We start from the raw sequence: 13,958 nt of genomic DNA on the forward strand, positions 1-13,958 counted from the left end.
CCTGCCCTGGGCCAGGCTGACGGGACTCAGCCGAGTCACGCGGACTGGCTCGTCACTGAGAACAGGAGTCCTGCGTCACGGGCCCCTGGAGTCTGTGAGCCCCGACCTGGGTGAGCCCCGAGAGGACTGCCTTCGAGGACCGCAGCCGCAGCTGGGCACGGGGAACCCGCGACGAGTAACACTCGGGACGAGGAGGGAGGGGACCGACCAGGCTCGACGGGGAGACGCCCGGCAGGGAGGGGCAGAGCCACGACTCGGCCCGCCGGGAGCGTGGGAAAGGCGCGAGGCTGGGTGCGAGACAGCCGGCGGACCGAGCGGGGAAAGGCGCCCGAGGTACTTCGGTCTCGGCGTCGGGGGACGGCACTGAGCCGACCCTGCCCTCACAGGAGGCGTCCGCTGTGCTAGGTCTGCGCGTCCTCGTGCGTGGACGACGGGCGGAGCGCCACGGCGTCCCCCTGGGCTGCCGGACGCTTCAGCGACCCGCAGTGCACGGGGCTGGAGAGGGGGCAGAAGGGGGGGCAGGTGCGGCCGCTCCGCGAGGACCGGAGAGCCCCGGCCGAGGGGTGAGGTTGCTGTGGCCTGCTTCAGCTTTCTGTAGGCTCGAACATTTTCCAGCGCAGGAGAGGGAAACGACGAGGTGTTCGTGAGCAGGGGGAGGGGCGCAGACGAGCAGGAGAGCTGGAGGTTATAAAGTGGGTGCGCAGCAGGGAAGGCGTACCCCGAGAACAGAGGCCAGCAAGGCCCGCACACACACGGCCGTGACGAGGCAGGGAGGGCGGCTTAGTCCCGGCTGGGAGCACCCGGTGGCGGTGGCTCAGGGGTCCTGGGCAGGAAGCCTCTCCTGCCCCCACGCCACGGGCTGGACACGCCGCCTCCGGCGAAAGCAGAAGTCGTTGCTTCTCGCCCCGACGACTGGCTCACCGGGTCCCTGCTGCCGAAAAGGCTACTACCCACGGCTGGAAAGCGCCAGCCCCCGCCCCAGAGGCTCTGCTAAGACCTTCAGACTGGGGTTTATGTCACATGCCACTGCGCGCCCTGTGCGCTGAGGGGGACGGCGCCCGGAGCAGCGGCTGACAGCTGGGACCACAGCCAGACGCCCTGTGTGCAGACAGACGAGGCGGGCGTGGCTGCTGCCCGTTCCCCGCCCCGTCCCTCTCTGTCAGTCTGACCCTTGAGCTGAGAGCCCGGCCACGGGGTCAGGAGGCTGCAGAAGGGCAGGAAGGGGCGGGCAGCCCAGACCCTGCAGGAAGGCTCGCCATGCACGGAGGACCAGGGCCCGCGGGAGTGGCGCTGGCCAGACCGGAAGTGACAAGCTGCAAGCGCGTCTCCGTGCCCAGAGCACCGGGCCTCCCCTCCCTCCGGGGTCTCTGGGGCTCGTGGCTTAGAGCTTGAGCTCCGTTGCAGTATGTGAGTGAATGTGTCCTCTGAAGCTAAAGGGCTGGGTGTCGTCACACGAGGCACGGGGACTGGAGGCCAGAGCAGGTGGAGGGGGGCCGTCCTGACGAGCGCGGCCTGGGCCACGACTAAGAGGGAGGAACCCGAATCCTGAATCAAGTGTTTTCCGCAGGATACACTCAAAGCCAAGTAAGCAGGACAGCAAAGCGGCTGACCCCAGCAGGCAGAAACATGGCTCCGGCCAGCGTCGGTCAAGCCCCAGCCCCGATCAGGCGCAGGAAGAAATTGAAAAGGAGACACGATTCGTTACCAAATTTTAATTCATAGACTAATCTTACAGGACAAACAATAAGACAGCTAGTCAAGGTTACACTTCAAAAAGTCCAGCAGCACAAACCTAACAGACTACACGTGCTCATCTCCCCAACGGGCATCTGCTTCAACACACACCAGGACAGAGCGCGGCCCAAGGGGACACGGACCTTCGTGCACGGCTGGTCAGCCCTGCAGAGCTCCGAGGGGTACAGAGGCTCCGAGCAGCCTGGCAGGAAGCCGCCAGGCCCCGCTGAGGAGACAGGCACCCGTCCTGGCTGAGGGTGACTGTCACGAAGGCCTAAGACAAAGCGACCGTTCTGTCCCCAGACAACAGGCAGGAGCAGGCGCGAGGGGCGAGAAGGTGCGCCTCGGAAGACGGGGGGCAGCGGGCTGGCCCTGGCACGCCGCGCGCCCACTGGGGTGGGGGGCACGTGCCCCCCCGCGGAATGGGGCGGCTTCTCAGCCCCGAGGCTGAGCTCGGGCCCTCGTAAGCACAAGCAGTGGGGAAGAGCAGAGTGTGCCCGCGCCCGGCTGCCCTGCCGCCGCCCTCCACGCGGCCGCTGCGGGGCCGTGAGGCCGTGAGCAGACCCCGGCCCTGCCGGCTCCTCCGCTCACCACGGGGCCTCCGCGGGAACAGCCTGCCCTGACGCTGAAGGCTGCACGGGAGCCATGCCGAGGGACGGTCCCAGGACGCCACCTAACGGGGCGCGCTCCAGCCTGCAACAGACCTGGTACGTTCCGGAAGAGACCGCACACAGGACCAGGAGACACGAGCCCACACCGCTGGGACCCAGATGGTCTATGTCAGAGGCCAGGTCCCCACGCAGCCTGGGGCAGGAGCCAGCACTCGGGGTGGTCCCACGGACCGGGGTGCCCTGGGCCACGCGGGGCCCGAGCAGCTCTGTCTGGAGAGACGTCACTTACGCTGCTCTTTATACATAGCATCTCGAAGGAAAGAAGCACCATTTTACTTAGAAGTGATAACAGAAAAAGGCTCACACAGGCTTTGGTCCTGTCTCGAGATGGCACCAGCCTCAGGGAGAAGCAGTTTGGCCCCTGGGGAGCGGAGGGTGGGGGGGGGGGTGCGACGGGACACACACAGTCACTGGGAGAAGGGACGTCACAGGGCAGGCACGGGCGGCCAGGCGGGCGGGGCAGGCCTCAGCGAGCAGCGCCACCCGGACAAGCGTCCAGGACGGGGACGCTGGCCAGGCCAAGAGGACGCCGTGCTGGCCGCGTGATGAGGCCGTCTCCCTTCAGGCCTGGCCGGGCAGGAGACCCGCCCCCTCCGCAGAGCTTCCGGGGCGCTGCGCCCCACAGCTGGGCCGGATGTCCCCCCAGCTGCGTCAGCCGGCACTGCCCACTCCGGAAGCGTGAGCCTGTCTACGCGGCTGGGCTCCTAACGGGCAGCTCAGGGGAAGGGGGGCGCAGTGTCCTCACGAACGGGCTCACGGGGACAGTCACCAGCGGCAAACACATGCTCAAACGTGTCACAGGGCGAAGGGGACACCGAGAACTCAGCACGCATTCCGGAAACCTCTCGCCAACCTCACCGCGCGGCCGGCCGCCAGCGAGGCGGCTGCACGAGGAGGCCGCTCGCCGAGGGGCGTTCCGGAGCCGAGGGGACAACGGAGCTCGCGTGCGTGAGCGCCGGGCGCCAGGCCCGGGGCCGGCATTCCCGCCCTCGCCACGCTCGGCCGCCTCGGCCCACCCGCGCGGGGCAGTGACCCCGGGAGAAGCGCAGCGCCTCCGAGGCTGGGATGGACACGTGAACACAACGCACGAGCAGAGGGGCCACACGGAGACGCACAGTCAGAACACGCGCTGGGCTGCTCACGAGTTTCTTGAAACTTCCAAAAAAAAAGGGTCTGGGCCGCGGCTCCACGGCGGCGTGAGCCGTCTTCCGCCTGACCCCACTCCGCCCGGGGCCCCTGCAGCCCCGAGCCGGTCTGGGCGTCAAGGCCAAGGGCAGAGGCTGCAGACACACGGCCCGCAGGGCGAGGCGCTCAGACAGGAGTCACCGCGGGGCACACGGCTGCTCGCCAGACGCCCTGGCAAGCGAGGCAGCCCCCCGAGCGAGACCCGCCACGCCTCCCCCCCCCCGCCACACACACCAGCAGCAGCGTGGCAGGCGGGAAGCCGGGAGGGGCAGCGATGATGAGGTACGAAAGGAGGAACCGACATCTTTGGGTTTTCAAAACAAAAACTCAAATCAAGGAAGTGAGAGAAAAAAAAAGGCAAAGAAATTGGAATCAATGGACAGAAAAATATGGCTTACTAACCCGCCCACTTTGCATACAATTTCATATGAAAAACACCCCAATTCATCACAACACAGTCCAAATGTTTGCAACCAAAGATTTATGAAAATATTTCAGTTGAAATCACTTAAAAAAAAAACCCAGAAAGCTTTTGATCATTCCTTTCTAAACACACTGGCAGGCCTACTCTCGAACACACGCTAAGAGTATTCCACACATGTTCGGAATTCAGATTTATTGATTCCCCCCGTACTGACTTAAAAATGATATGAAGCTGACTGCAAGAAAGGGAACCGGTGGTTTAAGTTAAAATTAAGCTAATGGTGAAAGAACATCACCTCTGGCTTCGGTCACCACATCGCCTTAGATTGGATATAGACTGTTTTTTTGAACAAAGTTCCAGAACTCTGAAATCCAGGGATGCTGCAGGCCTCTCCCGGCAATGTCCTTCCCTTTGGGTCAGTCTCCTGGGCCAGAGGTGAAAGTGCTTTCAAAAATACTGCCACTTCCCCAGCACAGTGTCTTTGATTGCGTCCACATATTGAGTTGGAACCCAGTACACCCAGTAGTAAGAGGCTTCCGTGGGGCCCAACTGAAACGCCTGGAAGGGAGAGAGGAAAACCAAGCGACACTTCAGAGGCGGGCGGCTGGGTGGCCGGCGACGCACGCGGGCAGGCGGAGCCGCGCGGGCCCCGGGGGCGTCGGGGCAGACGGCGCCGCTCTGAGCTTCCGGGCCGGGGCCCGAGGGTCTGCGCCCCGCCGAGGTCCCGGGGGCTCCGACGCCGCTGACCCGGACGCCGGGTCGGAACCGCTGCCCCGGAGGATGGCCGCACGTGCACAAGGACGCGGGGGGGGGACCGTCGGGAACGGCGAGCGCCTGGGAACGGCCTCCACGCCCACCGGCGAGCGGGCGAAAATTAAAAGTGCCACAGCCAATTCACGGGAATCCTGGGTCGCTTAAAAGGCGTGAACTGGATCTATGGTAATTACAGACACAGCGAAAACGATAGCATGACGTGGAGGGTACGAACCATGACACCACTCGGGACACGAGCAAACCCGCGCCGGGGCCGGGCCAGGGCGGGGTGTGCGTGCCGAGAGGCGCCGGGGACGTGCCCGGCGCTGGGAAACTTCCCTCGCTATTTAAAGGAAGTCGCAGGCTCTCTGCAGCGGTCGCTTCTCGGCGGTGAACACGAGGCGCCGCCGGGCGCCCTGTTCTTCCCGGTCTCCGAGACTTCCCTGACGACAGAGCGCGGCCACCCCCAGGGTGACTCCGGCGCACCAGCCCAGCCGCGGGCTGGCGTCTGGAGAGGGCACAGCGCCCCGTCCCCAGACGAGGCGAGGGTGCTGAATGGCACTCGGAGGAGAGGGGCGAGCGGGGCCGCCCGCTGCGGGGAGCGACTCGGGGAAGAAACGAGCTCGGGAGCCGGCCCCGCGGCGAGCCCCCGCCACACCGGCCCCTCCGCGCGGCTCCACGTGGCCCGGCCGCCTGAAAACCTGGGCTGCAAACCCCACAGGGCCGGACTGGGAGGCAGTGACGGCCCCGGTCGGAAAGATTAACGCCCAGCTCTCAAAAGCAAAAACAGAACAGCTGAGCGGCCAAAGCCATCCACCTGCGTCCCTGGGACAGAGACGTGGTGGCAGGGCCGCGGGGGGCGGGGAGGGGCCCGCACACCGTCCGCCCCACTGCCAGAGGCTCGACCGGCTCTGCGTCCTGACCGGGCGGCGCCCCGGACGGGCCGGGGGTGGAACAGCTCCCCCGGAGCCTGGGGATCCACCACACGTCTGGGAGCCCGGCCCCGCACCGCCTCTGCCGTGGACCGGGCCACCCCGGCCTCCCCGGCCCCCGGGGACGAGGACCGCGCTGACACGGCTGCGGCCCTGCTGGCTGGCCGCTGGAGAGCTGCCTGCCCCTCAGACGGAGAATGGCAGAGGGGCGCCTCGCCCCGTCGCAGCGGCTTCGGGGTGTGGGCGCCTAAGCTTCGTTTGTAAAGAGCCTGGGAGGCGGGAGGGGCGCCCTTGCTCTGCGGCCTGGGCACTGCCTCCTGCCTTCCGCCTCGGGACACAAGCTCTGAGACAGACCCCGTGGGGTCCTGGGAGAGGCGACAGGGACCCAGAGGGGCAGCGCCTGGCGCCCCGCACGCCCGGGCTCGGGGGAGCTGCTCTACGCAAGACAGAAGTTAAAATGAAACCCACAAGCCGTTCCTCCTCTTCACGTTTATTTTCCTGGTCTAAAAACAGGTCGGTACAAAGGGGAGGGAGGCCGAGGTCTGGCAGCTCTTACGCTGCGGGAAGGCGGGCTCAAGAGCCCGGGGCTCGCCCCCCGCCACGCTGCGCCGCGAGCCCCCTGCTCGGCACTCACCATCATGTGGTAGTCCTCGTGTCCCTCGATGGGCTCGCTGACCACGTTCTTGATGGAGCCCATGGGCAGCTTCTCCGTCCGCTCTGAGGCGAGAGGAGTGACACTCGTCATTCAGAGCCCACCCGCTGTCCCCGTGACCCAGGTGCCTCACGCCCTCGCGGGGACAGGACGTGGCGATGGCGCAGGCAAGGTCTGAGGACAGAGACGCCTCCTTCCTGGTGGTTTCGGAAGCGGACAAGTGACGGATGCCCGAGCCACCCCACTGCACCCCCACTGCCCGCGCCGGCGGTGGGCAGGTCCCTGGTGCCAGGACAGTGAGGGGGATGACGGACAAAGGGGCAGGGGGTCCACGACCGGCCTCGCCCCGATCCTGCGCACGCGCCCCTCCCTCCCTGACCCCCACCCCCCACACACTCTAAGTTCTCATGAAGCGTCTGTAACCTCTTCCGGGGCCAGGAGACATGCTGCGAGTTTAAGGGTGGCAGGTGGGGGGGCGGCAGCGAGGGAGGGGTCTGCTGGGGGTGCACGGGGCGGCAGGAGACGGCGGGGCGCCTGCGCCACAGGGAGCCACCACCCAGCAGCAGCAGACGCCTCGGGGACGGTTAAGATTCTCAGCAAATACAAACCAAGCTCAAACAAGCAAACATTAAAGCCTCTGCAGGGAGAATGTCTGGAAATGGCAGAATCTTAACACAGAAAACCTGACCAGACAGACCGGAAACTCAGAACCAGGGTTCTAGCCTAGGTGGTGACTTGAGACGTTTCGTTTCTGTCCTGCGGGCCTCAGTCTCAAAAACAGGGATGGGACCCGCAGATACTCATCAGGTTTCGACTTTCAGCGGCTGTAAACCAGTGACCACAGGCAGGACCTGTCCGGCAGGTATTGTTATGATGAAACATCTTAAAATACCAGCCATCTGGAGACATCCAGAGTTTTCACACAAAAATAAGGGCTTCTGGCTTCTCTTGAAAATGCGAAGCATGTAACAGTCACGGACACACCCTCCTGAGGGGCGATCGGCTAGATGAGAGGCGACTCCCCCGCCATGCGCCCCTCCTGGAGCTGTCCTCCGTGGGGCCCGCGGCCGAGTCCTGCCCTGCGCACAAGGTGCCACAGAGTTTACACCAAACAGGAGCCCCTGGCGTGACTCCGGAAAGCACCATGGAAAAGGCGGCCAGCCCGCCGGGGGGGGGGGGGGGGGTCCGCACGGCGTCTCGCTCGCAGGAGGATGACAACGAGCTGCCCTCCAGCACTCGGGCGGCAGGGTCCCCGGGCAGGCGACGGGGTGCCCAAGGCGTGTGGAGCGGGGCTCTGGTGGGGCGAGGCCAGCCCTGACACGTGGGCACTTCACGCCCACACTGGCCAGTGAGAGGCTCTCACGGTGACACCCAACACACCAGCATCCTTCTAGAACCCTCCTCAGGCCGCGGCAGGAGGTTCTCGTTTACCCTGCCGTCATGGCGTGGCGCCCACACTGGTCCCTAACCAGAGACTTCCGTGGAACCCACGGGCCTCAGATTGGCTCTCGTGACCGGCTGCACCTACCCGCCGGGCCTCAGATTGGCTCTCGTGACCGGCTGCACCTACCCGCCGGGACACCAGAGTGTCTCTGGTCGGCCTCGGCCACTGCCTCCCATTGGGCTGCCGAAGCGACAGTCTCTGGAGAGGCAGAGCCTCGGTGAGGCCACGACAGGGGACGGAGCCCAGCCAACTGCCAACAGGAAGGGAGGCGCTGACTGCAGACGCTCCAGGCAGGGGACGACGGAGCGGCTGGGCGGAGGCCGGCGACCCAGGGGGCGGGCTGGAGGGCCCTGAAGAGCCGGGGGCCCTGGAGTTTGCACAGTGCACTCTGGCCATGTGCTCAAGTCACACTTGAGACGAGGAATGTAGCAGGTCATCACACAACTGCTAGAAAACTCAAGTGTTTTTGCCATTACAGTCTTTGTTTTAAGGACCACGATAGGATCAAAAACGAAACGTTTTTTCCGCATCTTAGATGATAAAAGTCTTACTCTCCATCACCCCGACCTAGCTATTTTAAGACTTTGGTGCCATCTGAAGCAGAATCACACTAATGGCCTGGCCCTGGAACCAGCTGACCCCCGAGGCCGGAGTCCCCTGAACTTCTCTTTAGCGTTTACCTCACACGCTGAACACCTGCAGTACTGGCCAGACGCCAGGAGTGTTTTTTTTTTTCAGGCGAGGCGACCTTTGGTTGACCTAACAGATTGCAAGAACCTCATCAGCTTACAATCCCTTATATTTTTACTTTTTATGCCTATGGCGCCTGGTCTTCCGAGGTGGTCTCCCACCCAAGGACTAACCAGGCCCGACCCTGCTCAGCTTCTGAGATCAGACGGGATCGGGCGCGTTCAGGGCGGCGTGGCCGCAAAGACACCCGGAGTCATAAGCGGCACGATGGAGTGGTGAAGAGACAGGCGGTTCTGGAGTGGAGGGGACAGAACCCTGACCCACCTGGGGAAGGGCGAGGGAGGAGACCGGCTTCCCGCAAACAGCAAGCTGGACCCGCTGTGCACGGGCGCGGAGGGCAGGGCCCAGTACTAGAGGGGTGCACGGGGCAAACTGACCCACAGTGGCCAGGCAGGTGACCCTGACACTACGTGTTAGACAAAGGGACAGCAGGCCCTCGCCTGGCCCATCTGAAAGCATGGCGCGGCGGCAGCCGACACCCGCTGAGGATGCAGGTCCCAGGCGGCTTTCAGAAGCCAAAAAATTCCGATCAAGTAAAATCTCCTGATTTTTATAGACTACAAACCCAGAAAATCCTCTACCTGTGGACCAGACCTGCCCCCCAGGCCACACGACTGGGGTCTCTGGTTTCGGGTTCCAGTCTGTGATGGACGGCCCTGACACAGACTGGGAAGGATGAGGGGGAGGGTCCACGCAGAAGGCGAGCATCTGGAGCAAAATGAGAAGCCGGGGGCAGGCAGAGCAGAGGGAAACCCTGGGACGAGGAGCAGAGTCGGGCCCGAGACGCGGCGCCAGGAGCGGCGAGGGCCGCGCATACCTTTTGTGCCGATCCACAGCTGGTCCTGCTCGAGCTTGAAGGTGAGCCTCACTTTTCCTCCGGACTTGTTGTACATGCCGGACAGGGGCACTGTTGGCAGGCGCTCCTGGAGCACAGGAGTGAGTTAAGGGACGGAGGGACCAGAAACGAGGTGGGACAGGAAAAGGACAAGGACCGGACACGGCGCGAGGGCGGGAGCACGGGGGCCGCGCGCAGCGGCTCACCTGGGCGCCCTTCACGGAGGGCATCGCGTCCTCCGGCTTCCCTTTGTCCAGCACTTTCCTGTGTTGCTGTAACACAAGTCGGACGGGCCAGTAAATGAAAAGTGGCCCGCACTTTCGTCACGTCGCTACCTCTGAAAAAGGGGACGAAGAAGGCCTCGCTTTTCGGGGTCAAAAGCCTTTCCTCTCTACAGGTGACGGGTCCTTCCACGCCAGAGCAGCGCTGCCCACGGACGTGTCTGTGACGGCGGGAGTGCCACCCCGGGCAGCAGCCGTGAGCCCCGCGTGCAGCGGAAAGGGGGCTGGTGTGCCCGAGGGCCGAAACCTTCGTGTCACTGAATTTTAACCAGCCACGTGTGGCGACCACATTAGACGCCAAAGGTCTAGAGCAAACGGTGTCCCGGCTGATGCGAATCAGCCACCCGCCCCCCCATCGCCACCGAGAGGATCAGACATCAGGCTGAGACAGCCACGAAGGATGCTGCCTGCACGGGGACACACGACGACGGCCACTGCTGCCAACCTGAAGTCCCGAAGGAGCCTCTAGCGATGCAGGCCGATGCAGGCCGGAGCCTGACTGTCCAGAAGGGGCATTTCTGCAACGGACGGAGACCGGCCCCGCCCTCAACCCTGGCCACGAGAAAGCCGGAGGGACCACATTCCCAGAGAAGCGCTGATCACGCTGCGGGCTGACATTAAGACCTCTACCCCCAGGCGGTTCATCATGGGCTCTCACTAGACCTGGGGCCCCCAAAGCAGCTCCTGACCGGCCCGAACGCCGAGTCCTGTTTTGCTCCACCTGCGCCTTTACAGGTACGATCACTGCCTGACAAACCTAGGACTATGGGACGATCAGCTGGCACAGAGCACAAGTTTAATCAATCGTAAGCACTGGTGGCCATGAGCCAGCTCAAACCCTCAGGGCACAGCAGAAACCCTCTGGAAGAAATAAACTCGGCCGTGCCACACTGCTAGCAAAGGGTCACCACGGACACCAGCCCCCGGTCCCTGACCAGTTGAGGAAAAGCCGGGACGAGAGGCACCTCTTCTGAGGCCACGCCCCTTCCCGGGCTTCAGTGGGACGCAGCACGGGGACTGGAAGCTTGATGTGACTCATGTCTCACAAGTCCCTTGTGAAGGGCCCTCCTTGCACCGTGGGGGGCAGTGCTGAGCCTGTCGCGCAACCCTCAGTCACGCAAACCTGTACCTAAGGGGCACGTGTGCTCCGGCGTGAGGCCAGTGGCACGCTCCCTCGCGGCTGCCTCCGCGAACCTGACGCTTTCGTGCACGTGGCGGAGGAAGACCAGGAACCCGACAGGAACTCATCTGGTTACAAACCTTATGACCCCGTGTTTCGGGGTCAAAGTGTCCAAATAAATACCTTTTGGGTATTAACACAGTTTTTTAATCCCTTAGCTGAAACCCTGTGACAGACGTTTTGAACTTTTGTAAAGCCTGAAAGTTTTGGTGGCTTTAAAATGTGATAAAGTTTTAAAATACGTTATGTCACATCTGGGTCTGGGGAAGCACCCTGTCACCAAACACATCAACATTTTAAGGGACAAACGTGAACATTCACACTAATCCTAGTCAGGTTTTGCTGCCATGATTCTATAAACAAGTGGGGTCACACTCTTTTGGGGTTTTGGAAGCACACGGAAGGAGACGTGGGCCTATAACAGAAAACTGTGTCCTTCTCACTGCTGGTCATGTGCCTTGGTGCCTGTGGTCACTAAAACCAGTGCTGTTCCAGCTGACCCACCACTAAGGGTGCCAGCAGGCCCCCCAACAATAAGTAGGATCTACTAAGTGATGAGATCACGAGTGACGGTTCCTTTGACAGTGACGTCCTCTCACCCATCCTAAGTACGAAAAGAATTTTAACGGCTCCGACAAGCACGAGGCAAGGCCCCAGCCCCTGCACCCAAAGTGAGCAACAGGGAGTGAAAAATCAGGCCCGTGTTTCACGGACCAGGAGGGGGAAAAGCGCAGGCCTTCCCGGTGAGCTTCGCTCGGCTTCCGGAAACGGCCAGTTTTAGAGGAACCCCTGAAAGCGACGGCTCTCCACGCCGCTCCAGAAGCAGGCTTGTGGACTTGGGGAAGCCACACGCCAAAAAATAAACGTGCGCACTGGCGCGGCGTGGAGTTGGGTCTAGCAAAGGCGCTTTCCCGTGGCGGGAGACGCGGGAGCGACGCGAGCCAGACTCCGCGGCCTGCCTTCGCAGAGGCCTTATCCTACAGGAGATAGACTTGAGACACACTGACCAGCCAGATGAGACAAAGCTGCAAATCTCGGGTAGTTGTCACCTCCACTCAACAGCCAGCTGCACCCAACCGCTGCCATAAATTTCCATCATGGGCCCTGTCCGAGAAGGAGCTTATTCTAGGGAGGGAGGACACGCAGGCCGCGGCTCCGCGGGGCCGGGCCGCGTGCGGACTCGCCTTCTGCCTGCACAGCGGCTCCTTCTTGCTCTCCTCGGCCTTCGCGTCCTGCTGCGCAGCATCTTTGGGCGTGTTCACGGCTAAGACGTCGTTTATCGTGGAGCCGACCACCATGATCTTGGCTCCGCTGGTCACTCTGATTTCCCTCAACGTCTTCTCCTCAGGGACGAGGCCCTTATACATGACCTTCTGCATGGCCGGCGGGAGACCTTGGGAAAAGGCAGCAGACAGACAGTGAGGAGAAGGAACGAAGACCGCACCTGGCCCACAGCCCTTCGGCGATCGGACTCCAAAGTGAATACTGCTTGCCCACTTTGGTTTGTGTGCCCGGGTAATTCACAGCCTGACTCGGCCTCAGTTTCCAGAACTCTAAACAGTGATCGCACTAGTTCCTCTTGTAAGAACTTATTTTAAGGATTAAGAGACAGATTTGTGCGCAGTTCGATGCTGGGCGTTCAGTAACTATTTAACAAACATTAGCTGACAGTCATTCCAAGTTTTCCTCAAGCTTCCAATTGCTCAAATCTTAAGTCCACAGACCTTAAGGATACAGAAACCATCAAGAACCAAATCCCTGTTTTTATGGAGTTCATAAGGGGCAAGGAGATACGCCAAAAAAAAAAAAACCAAAAAACAAAAAAAAAATGCTTCACATAGCAAAAGTGCTGTAAATGAAAGTTAAGTGATACCGGCATCTGTGAAGGGACCAAAGCAGTTTTTCCTAAACTCCTTTATAAGAATTACCTGACACATTTGTGAAAATAAAATCCCGGCCACATTCCAGACCCACTGAATCAAAATCTCCAAAACGAAGGCCCTAGAGGCTGTTAGCCCATCAAGCGCCCACTGCGTTTTTTATCAGAGATGCTTGGGCAGCACTGATTAACCGCTTGGGCCTACAAGTCACACTCCGGCCTCAATCCCAGCTCCGCGACCTCGGGTCTCATTCCGCTCACTGAATGATGGGCACCCTAGGACCCGCTTCGGAGGGCTGCGGTGAGCAGAGGGCCTGCCGAGAGGGGAGCGGCCCGCGCGGGGGGCCGGCGGGCCGGGGCCGTCAGGGCGGCGGGGAGTACCTGTGATCGAGTGAATCTTCTGCTTCAGCTCGGAGCCCGTGCTGTCCAGCGGGAACTTCACGTCGTGCTTGGTCTTGTTCCAGATGATCTTCAGGTCCACCAGCTCGCGGTCCGCGCCGCCGCCCGCGTCCTCGCCGTTGCTGACCGAGGCCTGGCCGGCGGGGTCGCCAGGGGGCTGGGCCGGGGCGGGCTGCAGGCTGCCTCGCGCCGCGCACGGGTCCTCGGCCGCCGCCCCCGCCGCGGCTTCCGCCTCCACGCAGTTGAGGGGCCGCGCGGGCGCCTCGGCCGCCACGGTCTCGGCCTCCGTGTCCATGCCAGGCTCCTCCATGCCTGCAGGGGGGGCAGGGGGTGGGCGCTCGCCGCGGGCCTGGCCTCGGGCCGGACTCCGCCCGGGCGCCGCCGCAGCCCCGCTCCCGAGCCGGGCCGCAGTCCCCCCGCCCCGCCCCCGGGCCAGGCCGCACCCCCGCGGCGCCCGCTTCCCCGCGCCCGAGCCGGGCGCCCACCGCCCCGCCAGCCCGCACACTAACCATCCGGGGCTTCGGCCGCCGCCATGATGATTATGTACAACACCCGCCGCGCCGCAGAGGCCGCCGGGAAAAGGCGAGCTGGCGGAGATTGGCCCCCGAGGCAGCCCCTAACCTCGCACAGCCTGGCCGGAAACAGGCTGGGGTTTCTATGGAGACCCGCCTCCTCCGCTTCCCCGGCCCGGCCCCTGCCACGCTTCAGCTTCGGGCAGCCGAGCGGGGCGGGCCCGGGCTCTCGCCCGCCCACCGGCTCTGCCCCTGGAGGCCGAGCCGGGCCGCGGCCGTGCAGGGGGCGTGGGCTCGCGGCCTGCGCCTTTAAGGGGCGGGGCTTCG

At 63.1% G+C, this 13,958-nt stretch overlaps 1 protein-coding gene and 1 pseudogene across 1 annotated transcript; both read right to left on the reverse strand.

The window, feature by feature from the left end:
• Nucleotides 1-1,697: 1,697 nt before the first annotated feature.
• UBFD1 (ubiquitin family domain containing 1) lies at nt 1,698-13,811 on the reverse strand. The gene is made up of 7 exons (XM_016155535.2): nt 13,629-13,811; nt 13,102-13,431; nt 12,026-12,234; nt 9,587-9,652; nt 9,363-9,468; nt 6,334-6,416; nt 1,698-4,572 (listed from the first exon to the last, which is right to left on the reverse strand). Exons 1-7 carry the CDS (start codon nt 13,651-13,653, stop codon nt 4,462-4,464), a joined length of 930 nt encoding a protein of 309 aa, XP_016011021.2. The 5' UTR covers nt 13,654-13,811; the 3' UTR covers nt 1,698-4,461.
• Nucleotides 8,610-8,728, reverse strand: LOC118607494 (annotated as a pseudogene).
• Nucleotides 13,812-13,958: the final 147 nt, after the last annotated feature.

This window comes from Rousettus aegyptiacus, unplaced genomic scaffold (assembly GCF_014176215.1).
Source record: "Rousettus aegyptiacus isolate mRouAeg1 unplaced genomic scaffold, mRouAeg1.p scaffold_m13_p_8, whole genome shotgun sequence".
Classification (NCBI taxonomy): domain Eukaryota; kingdom Metazoa; phylum Chordata; class Mammalia; order Chiroptera; family Pteropodidae; genus Rousettus; species Rousettus aegyptiacus.